The sequence below is a fragment of the Mirounga angustirostris genome, unplaced genomic scaffold (assembly GCF_029215605.1).
Source record: "Mirounga angustirostris isolate CCGP_5_RB_7025 unplaced genomic scaffold, mMirAng1.0.hap1 SCAF_15, whole genome shotgun sequence".
NCBI classification, from domain to species: domain Eukaryota; kingdom Metazoa; phylum Chordata; class Mammalia; order Carnivora; family Phocidae; genus Mirounga; species Mirounga angustirostris.
In genome coordinates this window covers 86,193,825-86,214,098 of record NW_026991723.1, presented here as the reverse complement: position 1 = coordinate 86,214,098, position 20,274 = coordinate 86,193,825, and the positions used below count along the sequence as shown (strand labels likewise).

At 56.9% G+C, this 20,274-nt stretch overlaps 2 protein-coding genes across 4 annotated transcripts in view; one reads left to right on the top strand and one right to left on the bottom strand.

The window, feature by feature from the left end:
• Positions 1-1,878: 1,878 nt before the first annotated feature.
• Positions 1,879-6,235, bottom strand: CDK9 (cyclin dependent kinase 9). Its single transcript, XM_045883194.2, has 7 exons — positions 5,527-6,235; positions 4,983-5,064; positions 4,389-4,479; positions 3,866-4,032; positions 3,576-3,747; positions 3,270-3,418; positions 1,879-2,781 (listed from the first exon to the last, which is right to left on the bottom strand). The coding sequence occupies exons 1-7, from the start codon at positions 5,964-5,966 to the stop codon at positions 2,416-2,418; spliced, it is 1,467 nt and encodes a 488-aa protein (XP_045739150.2). The 5' UTR covers positions 5,967-6,235; the 3' UTR covers positions 1,879-2,415.
• A 6,204-nt stretch (positions 6,236-12,439) lies between these two features.
• SH2D3C (SH2 domain containing 3C) overlaps positions 12,440-20,274 on the top strand; it is a 29,136-nt gene continuing 21,301 nt past the window's right edge. The window contains exons 1-2 of one of the 3 annotated variants that reach the window (XM_045883188.2): positions 12,440-12,742; positions 14,765-15,236. In XM_045883188.2, the coding sequence (XP_045739144.1) occupies positions 12,706-12,742; positions 14,765-15,236 (509 nt within the window). In that variant the 5' untranslated portion in view covers positions 12,440-12,705. Of the gene's footprint in view, positions 12,743-14,764; positions 15,237-17,322; positions 17,481-20,274 lie in introns of those variants that run through there. The other 2 variants (XM_045883189.3, XM_045883190.3) reach the window with 2 other exon arrangements.

Below are 20,274 nucleotides of genomic sequence, written 5' to 3'. Positions count from 1 at the left end.
GGTGTGGAGCCTGCTTGGGATTGTCTCCCTCTCCCTCTGCCCCTCCCTCTGCATGCAAATAAATTAAAAATCATTAAAAAAAACAAACTATTGACTCAATAGCCATTAGGACACCTCACAGTTGTTTCCATATGGATTTGATTACTTGCTAGTGTGTTGAGTTGAATAGAAGCCCATGTCCACCTGGAACCTCAGAATGTGACCTTATTTAAAAAGGTCTTTGCGGGGCGCCTGGGTGGCTCAGTTGCTTAAGCGGCTGCCTTCGGCTCAGGTCATGATCCCGGGGTCCTGGGATCAAGCCCCGCATTGGGCTACTTGCTCCGCGGGAGGCCTGCTTCTCCCTCTCCCACTCCCCCTGCTTGCATTCCCTCTCTCGCTGTATCTCTCTCTGTCAAATAAATAAATAAAATATTTAAAAAATAAAAAATAAATAAAAAGGTCTTTGCAGGGGCACCTGGGTGGCTCAGTCAGCTAAGTGTCTGCCTCCAGCTCAGGTCATGATCTCAGGGTCCTGAGATCGAGCCCCACATCAGGCTCTCTGCTCAGTGGGGAATCTGCTTCTCCCTCTCCCTCTGCTGCTCCCCACCCCTCACCACTTGTGCTTTCTCTTGCTCACTCTCTCTCTCCTTCAAATAAAAAAATATATATATATATGTATGTACATATATATATATGTATTTTTTTAAAAGGTCTTTGCAGATGTAGCTGGTTAAGATGAGATCATACCGGATCAAGGTGGATCCTAAATCCAATGACTGGTGTCCTTATTAGACAGCCACACACAGAAGGCAGAACACAGGGTGAAGACAGAGGCAGAGATTGGAGAGGTTCATCTACAAGCCAAGAAAAGCCAAGGACTGCCAGCCATCACCAGAAGCTAGGAGACAGGCATGGAACATTCTCTGGCAGAGCCCCGCTGATGAACCCTGCTGACACCTGGGTTTCAGACTTCTAGCTTCTGGAACTGTGACAGAATAAATTTCTGTTGTAAACCACCTTGTCTGTGTGACGGTGTGATTTTCTACTGCAGCCTTGACAAACTGAAACACTAGTCAGAAGTTTAGTTTTTTTGTTTTTTTTTTTTTAAACTTCTGGTCTTTGTGAAGTTGAGATCTGGAGATCTGGGTCAATTTCTACAGAGACAGTTCTGGTTTAAAGTTTTGCCAACCTTCCTTCGGGGTCCTCCTTCAAAAGGCCTCCTCCCGTGACACGAATGTAGAATTTGCCTTAAATGTGTCTGTCCCCAGCTTCACACTCACAGCAAATGTATCCACCAAAATGTGCTTCTTCTCCAAGGATTATAGCTCTGACATGTGACACCTCAACCTTCCCACTGTTCTGTCCTTCTGCTCACTCGCCATCCTAATCCAAGTGACTGCCACCTCCCCAAGACCCTGGAGATCATCCTCCAATGGCTCTGGTCCTTTCTCTCTTGCCTCCCCTAGGCCTCCCACTGCTCAGCAGCCTGAGGGACCTTCGCAAGTTACAGATCTGTTGTCACTCGCTGATGGAGAGCCTTCTGCAGCCTCCTGTGCTCATGAGTCAAGTTCGAGCACGTCAGGCGAGCCAGGGCACACAGTAGACTCTCCCTGGTTCCCTCTCCGGGGAGCCGAGACCCTGTCCCTGTCTTCCCTCTCCCTCAGACACCGAGGGACAGGAGCAAGGGAGCATAATAGCGCCCGCTCCTTGGTGGAGCAGGACAAGTGTTCTGGAAGGTACTCAAAAGACAAAAGTCCTCTGCAATTATGTCCGGGGACATGAACTGGGATGAAGAAAACAATCAAGACTTGACAAATCAAATCCCAATTGTTAGGCCCACTGTGCTGGCCACAGGGTGAAGAGCTGGGGGTCTGAACACAGAACACAGCACGCAGCCACTTACTGAAAAAAAAGTCAACTTTAATTGTAACTGACCAAACGGTGTCCAGGGATGTCTCCAAACTGAACAAATGAAACACGATAAAATTCTCTATTGAAAAAACCAAGTTTTTGCCAGCCCCAGGGCTTCTGAGGGTCGGACCAAGAGTGGCCCACTCCTGGGGCCAGTTCTGTCCCCCACACAAGTCTCTCATCCTGAGAGGAGGGCTGGCGACAGGCAAGGGACCTGTCCCTTCCTCCTATCATGCTGGGAACTCTTAGAAAGTCACTGGTGGGGTGTGCCTCTCCTCCCACCCCATTCCTGTCTGAAGGTAAATGGAAAGCCAAGGAACACGGCGAGGCACCCCAGTGCCCTCCTGGCCTCTCAGCCAAAGCTTTCCTCCAGTCCGCTCAGCTGGTGTTCCCAGTGCCCCAGGGTGGGGATGAAATGAAATAAGCACTAGAGAAAACTCAGATGCCCCATCATCTCCACAGTCCAAGTCACAAAGCAGAAGAAAGAATAGAACCACCCTAACGAAAAGCACGGGCAGCTGGCCCTCAGAAGACTCGCTCGAACTCCGTCTGGTTGGTGGTCGCGGGATTGCGGCTCTGGTTGGTGGACTGCTGGGTGATCTGGCTGCCCTTCCGGCGCGGCGGCGCCAGATACTCGAACATGGACGTCAGGTGGGTGGACAGCATGCCCTTGAGATCCGAGGGCATGGGGTCTGACCAGAAGAAGTCGTGGTTGAGGGCGTCGTCACTGTCGATGCGCTGTGCGGGATCCAGCACCAGCAGCTTGTCGATGAGGTCCAGCGCGTAGGGGTCTCGCACATAGGCCTTCAGCCTGTCCTTCACCTTCCGTTTCTGGCCCTTGACCAGGTCCAGCTTCTCAAACAGCTCGTACTTGTCCACATTGGGCCATACCTGCGCAGGAGACATGGAGACAAGATGGGTGTTAATTCAGGGGGTGCGTGGCTTGTCCCCTGGCTAGGCACCCGAAGGGACTAAAACTTTCCCATTCAGATGCTCCCAGACCACCCTTGGAGGGCAAACTTGACCTCTCCAAGGTAAAAGCAGCAGTGACCATGTACCTGGCACACCCCAAGTGCCAGGCCCTTTTATACAGTCACCTGGAATACATCCACCAAGCCTGATATAGGCATGGTTGTTCCACAGAAGAGAAAGTCCGCTCCGAGGTGAGGGATTCAAATGCCCTCCCCAAGGCCACGAACTGTGATGGGGGCGAGACTCAAGCATAGCCCGCGAGGCTCTAAAGAGCAGGCCCTGTCCGTCCACCAGCCACCTGTCCAGAGCTTTCCTTCTACTCCGCTCCCCGCTCCTCCCTTGCCAGGAGGACTTCTGGATCTCTGCATCCTGTGGGGACCAGGGGCCCAGGCAGCCTGGCCACGCACCTCAGGGGTGATGGAGCCACAGAGCTGGCTGATGAGGGCAAGCTGGTGCTGCTCGGTGTTGCCCTGCATGATAGGGCTGCGGGTCCACATCTCCGCCATGATGCACCCAGCACCCCACAGGTCAATGGGGGGGCCGTAGTCCCGCTCCCCTGGGAAGAAGAGCGCACCAGGAGGGCCCCTTGAGCCCGAGAGCCTCCTGAGACGCAACGCCCCGGGGCCGGTGGCTCAAGAAGCCCTGGCAGTGGGGGACGGAGGCTGGGTAAGTGCCCAGCCCCTGCCCCCCTCCGCCCGCTCGGGAGTCCTCACCGAGCAACAGCTCCGGGGGTCGGTACCAGAGCGTCACCACACGGTTGGTATAGCGGTTGGGCTGGCTGTTCTTGGCCAGGCTGAAGGCCCGGGCCAGCCCAAAGTCGGCCAGCTTCAGAACCCCATCGCGAGTGATGAGCACATTAGCTGCCTTCATGTCCCTGTGCAGGATCTGCAGGAAGCGTGAGAGGGCTCAATCAGGCTTCCGGGGACCCTTCAGTCACACCCACCCAGCAGTGGGAGCCAAGGCCAACCCAAGCCTCGGTCCCTTTCCCCACTCTGACCCCCACCTTATTTCTGTGGATGTAGTAGAGACCGTTGAGCAACATCTGCATGACCTTCTTGATCTCGGACAGCGTGAACTTGACTAAGACGTTGCTCAGCAGCCCAGCAAGGTCATGCTCGCAGAAGTCAAACACCAGGTATATACTGCCTTTGCAGCGGTTATAGGGGGAAGCTGAGATGGGAAGAATGGGGGGAGGGGGGAGAAAAAGAAAGTAAAAAACCCCACGTGCAACTCATTTTCCCACAACCAGCTTCCACCCCTCCAACCCGTGGACACTCGGATATCCGGCTGTGCATTCCTTCACTGGAAAACTATTTCCTGAGTGCCTCCTCTGGGCGGGGTGCTGTGGCAGGCCCTGGGGCAGCAACAGCTACGATGAAGGGACCCGAGACAGCAGTCACAGTTGGTATGTCTGGGTTAAGAAGAGGCAATTTAGGTGTGTCCACTTCCAACTTTGCAAACAAAGCCTTAGACTGTAAGTCTCATTTTCCCCATCTGAAAATGGGGGCAAGAGCCAGACCACATACCTTTGGTTCGACAAATCTCAATCAAGTTGACCACATTCTCATGTTTTAGAAGTTGGAGGATCTTGATTTCCCGCAAGGCTGTAATGGGGAACTGGGCAGGAGAAACACAGGACGGTCAGAGGTGAGTGAGTGAACTACAGACCAATGAACAAGCCATGGGGTCCATATTAAGGTACACAGGTGGGAAAAAAAGAGTAAGGTCATGGGCTCTGAAATCAGCTGCCTCAGACGTTTTATCTGTAAAATGGGTGTACGAGTAGTATGTGCCCCTCAAGCAGCTGGTGTGAGACAATAAACCAAAACAGTGGTGGCACTGTTTAAAGGCTTCCTAACTTCAGGAAACGAGGTGCACTCTGCAAGCATGAGCTCCCCCTCCTGGCCCCAACCATATTTACCTAAGAATGAAATACCAAATGCTCTAAAATATTTGAATAAAAAAATCCAATTCAGAAGTCAAGTTCTCTGGAATACAGAAATGCCCGAACTACCACACACACACAGATTCTCGAGGCGAGAGCCCCAGCACAAGTAGGGTGGAAACCCAAGCCCGTGCCCAGGGGAGCCGGCAGGCCCGCCCACCCGGCCCATACTCACCCCCTCCTTCTCGTTCTCCATCAGCACTTTCTTCAGAGCCACCTTTTTGCCGGTCTTACGGTGCTTTGCCTTAAATACCTCCCTGCAGGCCGAGAAGGAGACCCAAGAGGTTTCATCAGGCCGTTTCGGCAGGGCCCGCCCTTCCCCCACCAGAGGAGGAGGGCAGGAAAAAGGGATTCCCCGGGCGGGGCTGGGCCGGGTACCCAGGGCACTCCCCTACCCTGCCACCCGCTATCTGCGGTCCTTCCCCGAGGCTCTACTTCCTCCCTTCAGTCTCCTCACCCAGGCGTCTCTCGGAGAGCCCGATCCCCTCACAGGCTCCTCTCTGCAACCCCTCCCCGCCCCCCATCACTGGCCTCAGGCTCCTCCCCGCCAGCCGGCTCCGTCAGGCCCTGGCGGGCTGCGGTGCGGCCTAGCGAGACCAGGAGACACGTCTGGTACTCCGGGGCTTCCCGACCACCTCGGGCTCGGCCCTGGGCGTTCCGACGTCGGCCCTGAGGCGTGCAGGCCCAGGGTTCCCGGTCCCCCGGGGGCGCAGCCTTACCCGAAGGTGCCTTGGCCGATCTTAGCGAGCTTCTCATATTTGGACACCTCATCACAAAAGGGGCACTCCACCGAGTCGTACTGCTTTGCCATGGCCGCCTCCAGCGCGCCGCTGCCGCCGCCCCCAGCCGCCGCCGCCGCCGCTCCCGCTCCGGGTCCCGCCGCCGCGCTCCAGGCCCCTCCGCGGCCGCGCCACTTCCGCCTCCACGGCCACTTCCGGCCTCGCGGCGCTGACCCCGCCTCTTCCGCCCGCCGCCCGCCGCCAGGCCCCCTGGGACTTGTAGTTCCCGGGAGGCCAGGAGGAGCCGGAGCTGCAGAGGCGCCTCCGCCGCCGCCGCTGCCCCCGCCTCCGCCGCCGCCACTGTTGGCGGCGGCCCCGATCGGGGGCGCGGGGAGCCGGGGCGCCGGGGCTGGGGCTCGGGGCGGTGCGTCCCGCTGCATCGGCCCGGGCCGCCGCTGCTGCCGAAGCCGCTGCCGCTCTGGCTCCCGATCCGGGGCCAGCCGCAGTGCCCTGCTCCTCCTCCTCCGACGGCGCCGCCTCCGCCGGGCTGCGCGGGGCGGCGGGCGGGGGCGTCGGCCCCCGAGCCGCGGCCTGGGGGGCTCCCTGGCCGGGCCCGGGCCCGGGGCGGCCGGACGAGGGGGCGAGACGGGAAGAGCCGACAAGGAGGCGGCCCGAGAGCCCGGGAGGGGGCGCGTTATAAAGGGGGAGGTGCCCCAGCCTCGCCCTCCCCTCCCCCTCCGCCCGCCCCCTCCCTCCTCCCTCCCACCCTCCGCGGCCGCACCTGCCGCCGCCGCCGCCGCCGCCGCCCGCCCGCCCGCTGTCCGCCGGCCGCCCTCGGCGCGTCACCGCCCGCGGCCCCTCCTCCGCCTTCGGAGGTGGGGCCCCGCGCTCGACACCTGGCTGCGGGGCGCCTCGCTGCGTGCCTCAGTTTACCCCCACAGGTCAGCTGCCGCAGAGAGCCCTCTCCTCCCCGGCTCGGAGTGCCCCTCCACAGGCGAAGGCGGGAGGCGCCGAGGGAGCGGCCTCCGGTCCTGGGAGGAGAGAACGGCCCCCGCCGCCGCCTCCCCGGGCCCCAGCCACCCGCCGTTGACATGGCAACCGACGGCCGCAAGGGGGCGCGGCGACACTGGAGGCGGGGGAGCGAGCAATGCCCGGGCCTTCCAGCTCTGGACCCCCTGTTTTCTGGAAGGCAGGGATGAAACCCACAGGAGCCCCATCCCCGCCGAGCTGCGCCTGGGCTGGTCGGCCTGGGTCGGTATCACAAAAATAGTTAGCATTTAGCCAGAACCCCTGTGTGCTCAGGAATTGCTGGGCATTCCTGCTGAACCCTGCTGAATCCTGAATCAACCGCCCCATCGGCAGGTTGACTAGCCCATTTTACAGAAGAGGGCATTGAGGTTCAGGGAGGTGAGGTCATTTACCCAAGATCACAGAGTGACAGCTCTGGGACTGGAACCTGGTCTGTCTGATTCTGAAGAGGATTCTCCTGAGTCAGACTATTTACAGCCTGGCCAGGTATAGCAATGGTGCTGTTTGAGGCCTGCTGTCCGTATGCCAGGCACCAAGCCCACCACCCATCTCCTTCTCTGACCCTATGCCCCCTTCCCCTACTCCAACCCTTCTCCTACTCCAACCCTTCCCCAGCATTTTCCTGATATCTCCCCGGCTCTAGGAGCCTCTAGATTCTTCCTCCAGCTCTACTCAACAATCAACCCACAGCAAATCAGTTCTTTCTACCATCTCTGCACCCCTTCAGTCTGCCCCTCCTCTCCAGTCCTCTGCTGATAGGTCCTGAGTCCTGGTCTTCCCAGTCTGGCCTCTCCATCTGTCCCCCTCACAGCACCTTCCAGGTCGTTCTAAAATGGGCTCTGCCTGTATTTCCCTCCCCCGCTGTCTTTCAGGGAAACACAAACTGTGACATTTGAGGCTCTTTCCAGCTGTCTCCCAGGCCACGGTGGCAGGAATCTCCCTCCTGTGCTTTGCTAACTCCTTGGACCTTCCCGCCTTCGGGGCTGTGCTCCTCATTGTACCCCGTTATCTGTCTCCCTGCAGGAAGCCCTCAGGGTGGCCCGGCAGCCCTTACCCTTCATGGCTGGGCCTTGCAGCCTCCTTGTAGGAGGAAGCAGGTCTGATTATCCTGGCGTCCCAAGAGACCCTGTTCTGGGGGAGAGCCCTGCCACGGAGGGCCTTGGGGGCCAGGTGAGCACTAGGGAGCCCCCTCCTGAGGGCAGTGTGAGGCCATCGAGGGTTTTAGGCAGCCATGAGACATGTCAGGGAGTGATCTGGGGTCAGCTTCATGGGTACACTGTAGAAGCAGGGAGCCCATTGGCTAAATTAGGGGTGGGGAGGGCAAGAAGGGAAATTGTAGTAATTACAATTTGTGGAGGGAAAATAAATGGTCCAAGCCGTACATGCAGCACTTTCTGAGAATTATCTCAATTCTCACTGTGCCATAGGAAGTAGGTACTATGATCACCTCTGCTGTACACACAAGGACGCTGGAACGCAGAGGTAACATCACCTGGTCAGGGTCAAAGAGCTGGCCAGCAGCCACATTGGTATTTGAACCAGGTTAATCTGGCACAAAGCCCGAGCACTTAGGCATGTCAGAGGCAGAGCTAGGGCACAGCCAGGGCCCAACACCGCTGGCCTAGGTATCCTGGATGCCCATGGGAGGCGTGGGAGGGAATGGTAGTATTGGAGGTGTACTGTGTCTGGGGTGGCCTCCACCGTCAGACTCTCAGGCTGGGGCCCCTGCCTGTTTCCCACGAGCTCTCCCTAAGTCACATCCTGTGGGCAGAGGCCTCAGAAGATGTTCCGGTGATGTTGTCACCTCCACCCGACCATCCCTGGCCTGAACCCCAACATCCGCCAGTCACTTCCCCTCAGAGCTTTGGGCCCTCGGCCCTCCCTGGCAGAAGCAGTCAGGAGCCCTTCAGAAGGCAGCCCCCACTGCCCCTCCATGGGGTCCCGGATCATCCAGGTGGAAGTGCGAAGAAATTAGGTCCTAGCTGGAAATGATTTCTCACGGACTCTGATGACTTCTGATTTGCTGGTTTGAGGAAAATGTTTCCTGCTTCGTGGATCAGCTAAGCTGGCCAAGCCAGGCATGTGGCCAGGACTCAGTAAATGCTTGCTGACTGACTGACCATACTCTGTGAGAGCCTCTGGTCCTGCTGCCATTTAACAGGGAAACAGGCACAGAGTAGAAGAGGGAGTTACTGGCCAGCTGTTTGACTCTGGCCCAGACCTTCTGTTTTCCTCTCCTGAGCAGGGACAGGTTGGGGGGCATATGGAGGGAAGCAGAAGACAGGCTCATGGGTGGGCTGTTCCTGGCTGCTGGGATGTCCCAGGAGACAAAGGGGCACTGGATACAGAGAGGCCAGACCGAGGATGGCGGGGTGATGCTTGCGGCCCTGTACGCCATGGACATTCTGCCCGCACCAGCTAGGTACTGACTCTGGGCTCAGCCCTGTGTTGCTATGTGTCATTTCCCCAGAGCTTTACAGTGCCCCTCTTAGGAGGTTGCTCATATTGGGCCCAAGTTACAGAAGAGGAAACTGAGGCTCAGAGTAATGATGTGGCCTGCCTGAGGCCACACAGCCAGGAAGCTATGGAGCTGGGATTTAAAGCCAGGTCTCTGCTTTCAAAGCCCAGGGTCGGGGTGCCTGGCTGGCTTAGTGGGTGGAGCATGCGACTCGATCTCAGGGTTGTAAGTTCAAACCCCACATTGGGCATAGAGCCTATTTAAAATTTAAAAAACCGAAAACAACAACAACAACAACAAGAAACAAAGCCCAGGCTCATTTACCATCAGCCTACACAACCCCCAATACCAGACAACTGGGTCAAGCCGGGAGAAGACTGAGACCAACAGTATGGCAGGCACGGGGCCAACACGGATACGGAGGGCCAATTCCTCTCTCAGGGAACAGGCGGTCTGTCTGGAACATGCAAATAAAGACTCAAGTGAATGTAATATGGATAATACTCTCAGGATAAATGTTTTATTTCATTGCCACAGGATCATGGGAGAGATGTTGTGTTTGTCCCATTTCACTGATGGGAAAAACAAGGCTCAGCAAGGTGACCTGTCTTGCCCGGGGTCCTGCACATGGGATCTAAACTCAGGTTTGCCAGGGTCCAGTGCCTTTGACTATGAAGTTGAAGGATTCCAATCCCTAATCGTACCTGGCCGAAGTGCAGGCCACTGAGTCACAGACTGGGGGAAAGGGGCAGGAGGGAGGGGACAGAAACCAAAGCAGGGTTCCCTAGGGCACTATGGCTCAATCTAGGCTCAATCTAGAACTGGGGTCATTCAATGGAGGCAAAACTTGCAGCCAGTTGGTGGGGCGGTGGCGGGGGTGGGGGCAGCGTTGCGGGGGTGGGTCCCGCTGAAGCAGAGGCCCGAAGGCAGGAAAGCACTTGTATGTTCGGGGCTAGAAGCACACGGGCTGCTCTGGGCTGGCCTCCAACGCAGGCTGAGGAGGGCCTGCGGGACAGCCGCCCGCCAGCAGGTCCCCAGCCGCACTCCCAACGGCCACTCAAGGCAGCACAAAGGGGGCTCTGAGCTCAGCGGAGCTGCCACACTGAGCCCCATTCATTCTCCCAGGGACGCAGCCACTGCCCTGGCGCCCAGGCCAACGGCAGGACTGGCCTAAAGCTCACAAGCCACAGCAACACAGACTCAGCACGGCCCGGGACTCCTGGCTTTCTCGGACCATGGGCTCTCCCCTGGGGTCTTCTGGGCCTGTGCCAATCTGCCCCCCGCCTGAACCACCCCCACCCCTCAGCAACAACCACCAGGGGCTGCCAAGGCCACAGCAGATTAGCCTGGGCAACATTTGCTCCTTTCATCCTCCCAACAACCTCTGGAAATGGGAGCTCCTGTGAACCTATTTCATGGATAGAAACTGAGTCCCAAAGAGGTAAAGTGTCTCATGAAAGGTCACACAGTAAGTCGGGAGTGCCAGAAACCCAGCACTTAGCCCAAGTCACTGGGACTGCCTCCCAGGAGAGAAGCCAGGGGAACCACCCTCTGCTTCCATGAGGAAGACCCCTAGCTACCACCAGGCCGCAGGCCCTTCTCTCTCCCCTGACAACTGGAGGTGGGAGGGAGCACCAGGCTGGAAGCTAGGACACCTAGGTGTCTGTCTGTCTAGTCTCTGCTCCTCTTCAGCCTCAGTTTGCTCATCTGTAAAATGGGACAGTACCAACACTTGCCTCACAGGTCTGTTGTAGGGACTCACTGGATGATCTGTGGAGGCTTACAGCTCCATGCCTGGCTCATGGTCAGGACTCAGTAGAAGGACCTTTTCTTCCCAGGTCCATGACCCAGAAACCCCATCCTTTCATTTGAACTTTGCACACTGGTCCCATCCAGGCCTGTCTATGAGCAGGACTCTGCTGTCTTGGTCTCATAGGGTGTGTCCCTTTTCCCCTCAGGGCCTCAGGTTCCCCCTCACCCCATTAAGAAGGTTTAGTCATGGGCACCTGGGTGGCTTAGTTGGTTAAGCGACTGCCTTCAGCTCAGGTCATGATCCTGGAGTCCCAGGATCGAGTCCCACATCGGGCTCCCTGCTTGGCGGGGAGCCTGCTTCTCCCTCTGCCCCTCTTCCATCTCATGCTCTCTCTCTCTGTCTCATTCTCTCTCTCAAATAAATAAATAAAATCTTTAAAAAAAAAAAAAAAGAAGGTTTAGTCAGATGCTTCCTCCACCAGGGCCCATCATCCAGCTGCCGGGGTTGGGGGGGGGGTGGTTTAGGAGCTGTGGGACTGGAAGTCAGTACTTCAGGTTCCATAGCTGGACAAGCAGGTCCTAATTCCAGGTCAGTTGACTTTGGCGGCAGGGGGGGTGGGGTGTGGCGGCTCAGTTTCCCCATCTGTAAAATGGGGACAAGAGACAACATTTACCCCTTAGGGCAGGAGGACTGAGCTCTCTGGCTGGAATGTACTAAGAGATCAGAAGACGTTAGTCATTATTTTTACAGAGGATGCAGGAAGGGCCCCATCTGACCTTGGACTCCCTCTCTCATAGGCCCGGTTGCCAGCCTGGGGGCCAGGATAAGCATGTCCAATCATGCTGGAGCCTCTGTGACTTAACTGTGTCCCTTGCATTTGTGCTCATTCTAGAGATCAGGTGCCTGGGGCTTCAGAGGCAGCAGTAACTTGCTTGCAGTACACAGAGCTGGGGTTTGAAACCCTGGGTCTTGTAGCCGCCTCAACACCAGCAGCTGCTGGCAGCCCCCACAGGTGTCTGGAACAACCTTTGTAGGGGACTTTCATTTCCTCATCTCTTTCCTGCCCACATGAGCAAGACACACACACACAAACACACACGCTGTATGGTGGAAAAGCACCAGGCTGTGGGCTAAGGGACCTAAAAGGGGGGAGATGTAACCCAGTCTGTGCCATCAACCTGCCATATGACCTGGGACAATCCCTCTGCCTGCCTGCGCTTCAGTCTCCCCCTGTGTGTACAATGGGTGTGGTGGACCAAATTATCACCGTGTCGCCGCTGGCTTAAGAAGGAATGATCGTGCCTTGGTGGCCCCCCATTCTGTGCCAGGCTTTGCACCAAGCACTAGACCCTGTGAGGTAGGCGTGGCCAATGCCCCCTGCTCACAGTGAGGAACCTGAGGCTCAGGGAGGTCAGTGGCCCAGCCAGGATCACATGGCGACAGCCAAGGCTGGAATTTGGGTTTGGGTGGTCCCAGGGCCCCAGGCCTAACCACAGAACTCTTCGCTGCCGCCAGTCCTTCCCCCAGACACCGAGGCTTAGAACAAACTGCCCTGTGGGCCAGCCTGACTCTGGCCAGACCCCCTGACAGCCCCCCACCTAGCAGGCTCCATTCCTGGGGCCTGTGGTTTGTCTCCAGGGCCCTCCAGGTCCCATGGGCTTGTGGTCTGCTCCCTGCCCCCCTACACCCCACCCCCAGCCAAGGCTGAGGAGGCAGCCCCAGGGGCCCAGAATGGGGGAGGCCCTGGCCCCCGCCCCCTGTGGAGAGGATGGGGAGGGTGGAGCTGTGGGAGTTTCACTGGTTTAAAAATACACAGAGGAAGCAAGTGAGAGGGTGCGAGAAAGGGGAAGGGGAGGTGAGGGAGGAACCTCAACGTTGATGTCCTGAGCTGCGAGTGGCCACTTGCCCACCGGCCAGGGGCTTTGCACGACTTGCCAAGATGACGGAGGGGCCCAAGAAAGCCAGCAGAAAGTTCAGTGAGTTTGGGGTGCCCTTTGCACTGCCCTTCATCCCTCTGTCTGTCCGTCCAGCTCAGCCTCTCTCTGCATTGCTTCTTTATCACGGTCTCATTTCCGTTTCTCTTTCTGTCCATCTCTGCCCCTCTCCGGAGCTCCCTGCTTCTGGGTTCCTTGTTGCCAACCCTCCAGCACTCTGGCCCGGTAGCTCTCTCTGTCTCCTGCTGGTTTGGTTCTCCATCTGTTTCTTGTCTCTGACTCTCCCCATTTCTGTTTCTCTGTCCCTGCATTCATCTGTGTGTCCATCTCTGGTTTTCTTGGACCCCATGGCCGGGCAACTGAAGACTTCCACACACTCCACACCCTGCCTCTGGGACTGGTTCACACGGTGGGGGGGGGGGGGGGAGAAGGGGGGAGGGGCGGGAAGTGCTGGGTTGGAAGTTACTTGGCTGGAGTGTGTGTGGGTGTGCCATGGGATGCTGTCCCACGTCCCCAGCATCAGTGACGCTGGGACTTGGTGCAACTCGATGAGGGGTCACAGCCACCAAGGCTCTATTTCCCCAGGGCGGTCCCCTCCTGGTCTCAGCAAACTTCTGCTTCCCCTGAGTCCTTCAGTCTGCCGGCATGGGGGTGGGAGGGGGCTGGTGTACAGGGCCAGGATTATGACTGCATTCCGATGAAAATACTGGGGCCCAGAGACTTGCCTGAGATCATATAGGGCTTCAGAGCAGGGCTCAATCCCATGTCCCTAAATTCAGGCCTCGAGTTCCCTCTACTGTCCCACTACTGTTTCCTCCAGACCCCCCGGTGCCCAAGAAACCGCAGTTCTTGGTCCCCCTCCTCGCACTGGCACATTTCTGGCCCATGGCATAGCTTTCTAAGAGCAGGGCATCAGAATCAGTGTTTGTCAGAAGGCAGAGGCTAAGACCAAGTAGGGAGTGGGCAGGGCTGGGAGGAAAGCTCCAGAACACTGACACACACACACACACACACACACACACACACACACACACCCCACCCGAGTCCAGAGCCCTGAGCCCTCATCCAGGCTCAGCCCTGCTGTGTGACCCTGGGCAAGTCCCTCCCCTCTCTGGGCCTCAGTTTCCTCTCTCATCAATGGGGGCATCCTACCTATATATTCCAACACAGTGGTGAGGACCCGAGGAGGCAGAGGGTGCCCAGGAAGTGAAAATGCCAGGGTTTTCCCTTTTCCCTCATCCGGAGGCCATAGGGTTGTCAGATGGTGGTGGCTTCGAGGAGGCGCAGTCCCACAGCTGGGGGCGGGGCGGAGGGAGCGCACACGCACCCCTGCGGAAAGGAGGAGATGGTATCACCGAGCCCTGCCGCCTGAGTCAGGACCGTGCGCTCAGCTGACAGGAAGGACAGAACCTCAGAGAGTGGGCTGCCCAGGCTCCCAACAAGCCCCTTCTCATTTCATCCCCCGCCCCAGGTGCTCAAACACGCCCCCCTCCCTGCTCCTCCTCCCCCACGCACACAAACGCTCCACCTGCTGGCTAAGCCACCTCGGGGCCGTTCCTTCCACAGCTCTAACCTGCACTTGGTCATCTGCAAAAAGGGAAATTAAACTTGTGCCATTGAACTGTGCTGGGACTTCAGTGAGGTGATGCTTGAAGCATATTTGACCAACCAGAGGCATTTACTGTGATCACCATCATAATGATCTTCATTACTTGTGGAGGCTGTTATGTTATTTACATGCTTTCCTTCAGTCTCCCTGCTGCCCACGGGAGGTGGGTACTACAGTCTCTGTTTTGCTGATGTGGAGAATGGGTCTCAGAAAGGTCAAGCGACTCGCCTAAGGTCACAAAGCTAAGATGTGCAAGAGAAGAGATTGAAGCCCAGGGCTCCGTGATTCTAGAGCTGCCGGGTTATACCATAACAGAGGGAATGTCTGTGAAGCCCTGACCCTCCCTGAACCCTCAATAAGAGAAGTGACAGGTATTTTTTATTGTTATTATTATTGCTGCTGACATTAACTCCTTTCCCTCCTCTTCTCCCCCGCAACCCCCAACCCCCAACCAGAGTTCTTCAAGCTCAAGGGCATCGGGAGTCTCTCCAGCCTCCCTCGGTCCTTCACTCTGAAACGGTCCTCAACCACCATCAGTCTCGGGTCCCATCTGGAGCCTGATCCCTTTGAGGCTACACAGGATGACATGGTGACTGTCCCCAAAAGCCCCCTAGCCTATGCCCGCTCCAGCGACATGTACAGCCACATGGGCACCATGCCTCGTCTCAGCACCAAGAAGGCTCGGGACCAACAGGCTACCCAGGAGACCAAGGAGGTGGACCCAGAACCCCACTTGGTGCCCCAAGGTCTGCCCAACCCTCCAGGCGTGGAGGCAGCCAAGGAGGTGGTGGTGGGGACCAATGTCCCCCTGGAGGACACGCCAGCAGTGGGACCCAACCCTTCTGCAATGGGCCCCATGGAAAAGCCTGAGGATCCCAGGGCAGACAGAAAAGAAGAAAGAGCCCCCAGGAATGTGCCTCCAGAAAGGTAGGTGCCCACCAGGGGAGGGGGAGGGTGGGACCTGCAGGAATGGTGTCTCCAAGCCTCCTGCCAATAGAGCCTGGAGAGGACCCCCCCCCCCCCCCCGACACACACAGCGGGGGGGGGGGGATAAAAACCCTACGCATTAATCAAGTGCTTACTACAGACCAGGCACTGTGCTTCATCCTTCACTTGCAATTAATTCTCAAAAAACAAAACAAGGGACACCTGGGTGGCTCGGTCGGTTAAGCGTCTGCCTTCGTTCGGCTCAGGTCATGATCCCAGGGTCCTGGGATCGAGTCCCATATCAGGCTCCTTGCTCAACGGGGAACCTGCTCCTCCCTCTGCCTGCCTCTCTCTCATTCTCTCTGACAAATAAATAAAATATGTAAAACAAAACTAAGCAAAAACAACTGGGGAGGAGATTCTGTTATTTCCATATGACAGACGAGGAAGTTGAGATTCAGAGAGGGAAAGTCATCTGCCCCAGTCAGGTTGCACATCTGGCGAATGACAAGGTGGGATTTGAACTAAGATCCACCTGACTTGCCCTAGGCAGCCTCCAGCAGGGGCCTTCCACAGCTGGTTGGGTCCCAAACCCAATCACTGGATCCCTGCCCAGGGCCCCCCCACCCAAATCACCACCTTTAGTTCTGCTGGACAACACTGCTCCCCTGGGTGCCACTTAACTTAGTTATAGGGTAAGTTGAGTTCATGAAAAATACAAATAGTGATGATATGACCCTAGCTCCCATTTAGGAAGCACCCATTCTACTGGGTGTCAAAACCAATGTTACTCACAGACAATTCTGTAAAAGCATCTGTCGTTAGTCCCATCTTACAGATGGGGAAAATGAGACTCAGCCAAGGTGGCAGAGCTAGATTTGAGCAGAAAACCGCCTGCTGCTTGTGGCTGCACACTCACCTCTCACACTGTACAGACCACCTTTGAAACCCTGCAGCTGTGTGCTTCATGCCCTTGGGAGACTCCTCAGTCCCATCCATTGCAGTCTCCAGCTTTTCAACTCTCACAGCCTGTGTCTAAACCGCACTAGTCAGATGTGCTTCTTGAAATAAAGAAGAAAAAGGCCCCAGCTGAGCAAAAATAAACCTCTCTTCAATGGCTTTTCCCTGAGACACCAAGCACAGCTTCTGTGCACTGGGGTAATTGAGTCTAGACCTCTGTTCAACGGGGGAGCAAGACTTTGTAAAGCTGCAGGATGAATCCAGCCCAGACTCTGCCCCTTACTGACTGCATGACCTTGGGTAAGTCTGTTCCCTTCTCTGAGCCTCAGTTTCCTCGTCGGATAGAAAGGCATAATGAGAGCACCTACCTTGTAGGGCAGTGATGAGAATTCAAGAATAACATACAGGACTTGTAAAATATTAGCACAGTGCTTGGTACACCACAAAGAGTAAGTGCTTTTCCTTCGTCTCTGATATCTCCAGGCTGCCGTCTTCTGCCATCCCCCTCCTTAGTTCAGCCGTACTTGGGCGTGGAGGAGCAAGGATTGTTTTGTTTTGTTTTGAAGATTTTATTCATTTATTTGACAGAGACACAGCGAGAGAGGGAACACAGCAGGGGGAGTGGGAGAGGGAGAAGCAGGCTTCCCGCGGAGCAGGGAGCCCGACGTGGGGCTCGATCCCAGGACTCTGGGATCATGACCTGAGCCGAAGGCAGACGCCTAACGACTGAGCCACCCAGGCGCCCCGAGGAGCAAGGATTGTATGTGAGGAAGAGGGCCTGATAGGTTCTGCGCCGTTCTGAGGCATCCTAAGGTCTGAGATGTGCATTGGGAGTTTGCAGAAGCGGGGCGCATGGAGGGGCGTGTCTAGGGGCGTGGCCTTTTCAGGCTGCAAGGCGAGCTGTCGGGGGAAGCTGGCGTTGGAACCGGGCGGGCCGAGGAGGAAGGGTGTGCTCGGGGGGCGTGGCCTTCCCGGCCCGGGCCACGGACAGATGAGGGAGGGCGGAGCGAGACAGGAGGCGGAGGGGCGTGCTGGAGGCGGGGCGTGTCCTTCCCGGCGGGAGGTGTAAGCTGTGGAGCGGCCCCCGGCCGAGGACGAGGGGCGTGTCCGGGGCGTGGTCTACAGGTCAGGCTCCGCCCCCGAAGTACTGCACTGAGCTCCACAGCTCCGTGGCCTGAGAAAGGCGGGAGCCATCGGGCTGAGGAAGTGTCCAGGCTGCAGGCAGTGACCGCGGGGAACCATGACTGCAGTGGGACGAAGATGCCCCGCACTGGGACCCAGAGGGTGAGTGACTGAGCTGGGCCTGAGGAGGGCCTGCGGGGCTGGGAATGGTTTGAGGGGAAATCAGTGCCCTTGGGGCAACCAACAAAGCAGGATACCCTGTTAGCATCAGGGACTTTTAAGTTTCCTTTTGGTGTAATTCTGTCCCTGCCTTGTCCTTGCACAGGTTGGGCATTTACTCCGCACAACAGTCCCAGAAGAGGGGCACTATTATCATCCCCATTTTACAGATGAGGAAAGGTCCGATTTACTTGCCTGCCAACAGTGTGGAAGGTTAGAAGTTCACCTTCCTGGCTCGTGCCCTTAAAGGCTGGGCAGCCCGTTCCCCTCCAATAGGGCCAGGGTCTCTGGGAAGGATGGTCCTGAGAAACCTTGAGGATGTCAGTCTAGGACCCAGGCTTCCACCCTGTGAGCAGGGGCCCTGGTGGTCCTGGCAGTGCCTCCGGCATCAGGCCTGCCCCACAGCTGGCAGAGGAAACAGACTGCCCTCCATCCCCCAATCATCCAGAGTGTCCAGTGGTCCTGAGGGGGGTGGGGTTAGCAGATTCTATTGAGGCCCCTCCTGGTGTCCTAAGACCCAGTGTCCCACTTGCCCTCCAGACCAAGCAGGAGGCCGGGAATTAAACGTTTCTTCCAGGAGCCCCTGAAGCCCAGCCCTGCATCCCGGAGAGCTGCTTTGCCTGTATGATCTCAGATTTGCCCTGCCCTACTCTGGGCCTCAATCTCTCAGCAGCCCAGATGGGACTGGAATGGTCTCTGATGATACATACAGTTTGGAGAGGAGGATATTTGAGAACTGCCACTGAGCAAGACTGGGGCCCCATTCCCGAGTGTCCCAAGGGGGTCATCTCAGTGGCTGTTCAGGGAGTGGTCTAAGCTGAGGTAGATGGTGTCCCTCCCCTACCCCCTAGGAGGCAGGCTGCACCTGGAGCAGAAGGAAGGAAGAGGAAGAGGTGAGGCTGCAGGAGTTTCCTGGTGCCCTGTTCCCTGCTGAGATCATGGGGGATGAGGAGGAAGGAGGGAGGAGGGGCCAGTAGCATAAGGGCTGAAGGGCCTTTAGCTCCCAGAAAGGAGAGCACCAGCCTTGCCTCCCCCTCCGCCCCCAGCACCTCAACCTTCTGCAGGGAAATAGCAGGTCCAGAGAGCCCTGACACCCTCCCCTTCAGTCCGTGGTAAGGAGGAAGAAGGGGAGGCCCAGTGAAGAAAGGAGGCCCCAACACCTTCCACCACATCCATGCCTGCACACAGGAACTGTCAGGCCAGGGTCCTCCAAGAGGTGGTCAAGATCCGGCTCACAACTGGCCAGACCCTGCCTGAAGCACCCCACAGGTGCCATCTAGTACCCAGGCCCTGTGAAGGGCACCTCTACTTGCTTCATTTTACCAGTGAGGACACCAGGACTCAGAGAGGGGAAAGGATTTTCCTGGGGTCACAGAGAGATTAAGTGACAGAGCCTAGATTTGACCCCAGGCTTGACCAGCCCCCAAGTCACTAGGTCACATTTCACCTCCCGCCAAGTACAAATCCCAAAGCCATTTCTACATTCCTTAAATGACCTCCCATAAGCCCCTGGAAGGGAGATAATGGGAGCTCATTTTACAGATGAAGACACTGAGATTTTGTGAGGTGCTTGAAATGACGCTTTAGTTGAGTTGGAATTTCATTCCCTTTAATATTTAGTGTGATGCAACTATGCCCTAGACACTCTTGCAAGTTTTGGGGAGACAGCGATGAGCACAGCAGACAAAACGCTGCTATCGTGGAGCCCCCATTCCAGTGTGGGGGAGACGTGATAAGACAGGAGTTATATGGTCATACAGAAGAGAAGCGCTGGGAGAAATATTGAAACCAACTAGGGGAACTGGTCACAGTAGGGGAATATCTGGTGGTAGCAATTTAGGAAGGTTAGCCAGGAGAAAGGTCTCTTGGAGGTGATGTTTGGACAAAGGGATGAGGGAACAAACCCTGTTGATATCTGGGGAAGAGTGTGCCAGACCAAGGGAACAGCAGGTACAAAGGACCTGAGGTAGGAGTGTCCTTAGCATGTTTGAGGAGCAGCCGAGACCCACAGTGGCTAGAGGAGATGAAGATGGGGCCTGGGGAGTGGAGTGGTGGGAGGCGAGGCCAGAGAGGAAACGGGCTCAGATAATGGAAGGCCTGGAAGGCCCAGCAGGGACCTGGCTTTGACCCAGGGAGATGCAGCCATCGTGGGCCTTGAGTAGAGGAGGGCGTCACTCTGATTTATGTTTTATGAGGACCTCTCCTTTGCGGAGGATTTGAAGGCAGTTCTACTCATCGTAAAGTGTCACACCCAAGTGTCCTTTCCCCCCTGCCAGATCACAGAGACCCAGCCCCCTCCACCCCACTCCCAGGGCTGTTCAGAGGGAGATTTGGAGAAGGTGGCACCCCACAGGAGAGCTCGGGACACCCAGCCCTGTGCCAGGCACCGAGAACAGGCCAAGAACCATCCCCCCTCCCCATCCCATTTCCTTTTGGAATGTTGATTCTGGTCCAAGAATTCCCAACACTCCCCAGAGTCTCACGACCCTCTCGGCCCTGCAGAGTGACGTCAGCAGCTGGGCATCTGGTAGTGATTACCCACCAGGGGAGGGGGCTGTGGTGGGCCCAGCCTGTTTGGTCTCCTCAGGCTCTGGGCGGCTGGTCCTTGTCTTCCGAAGGGGCCCAGCTGCTCCCAGATCTCATTTCCTGTGGAGACTTTCTCACAGTCCTTGAGACCCCCGGATGCCTCAGGCTGTGGGAACTGCACTGGCTCAGGAAGGACGGACTGTACCCCCAC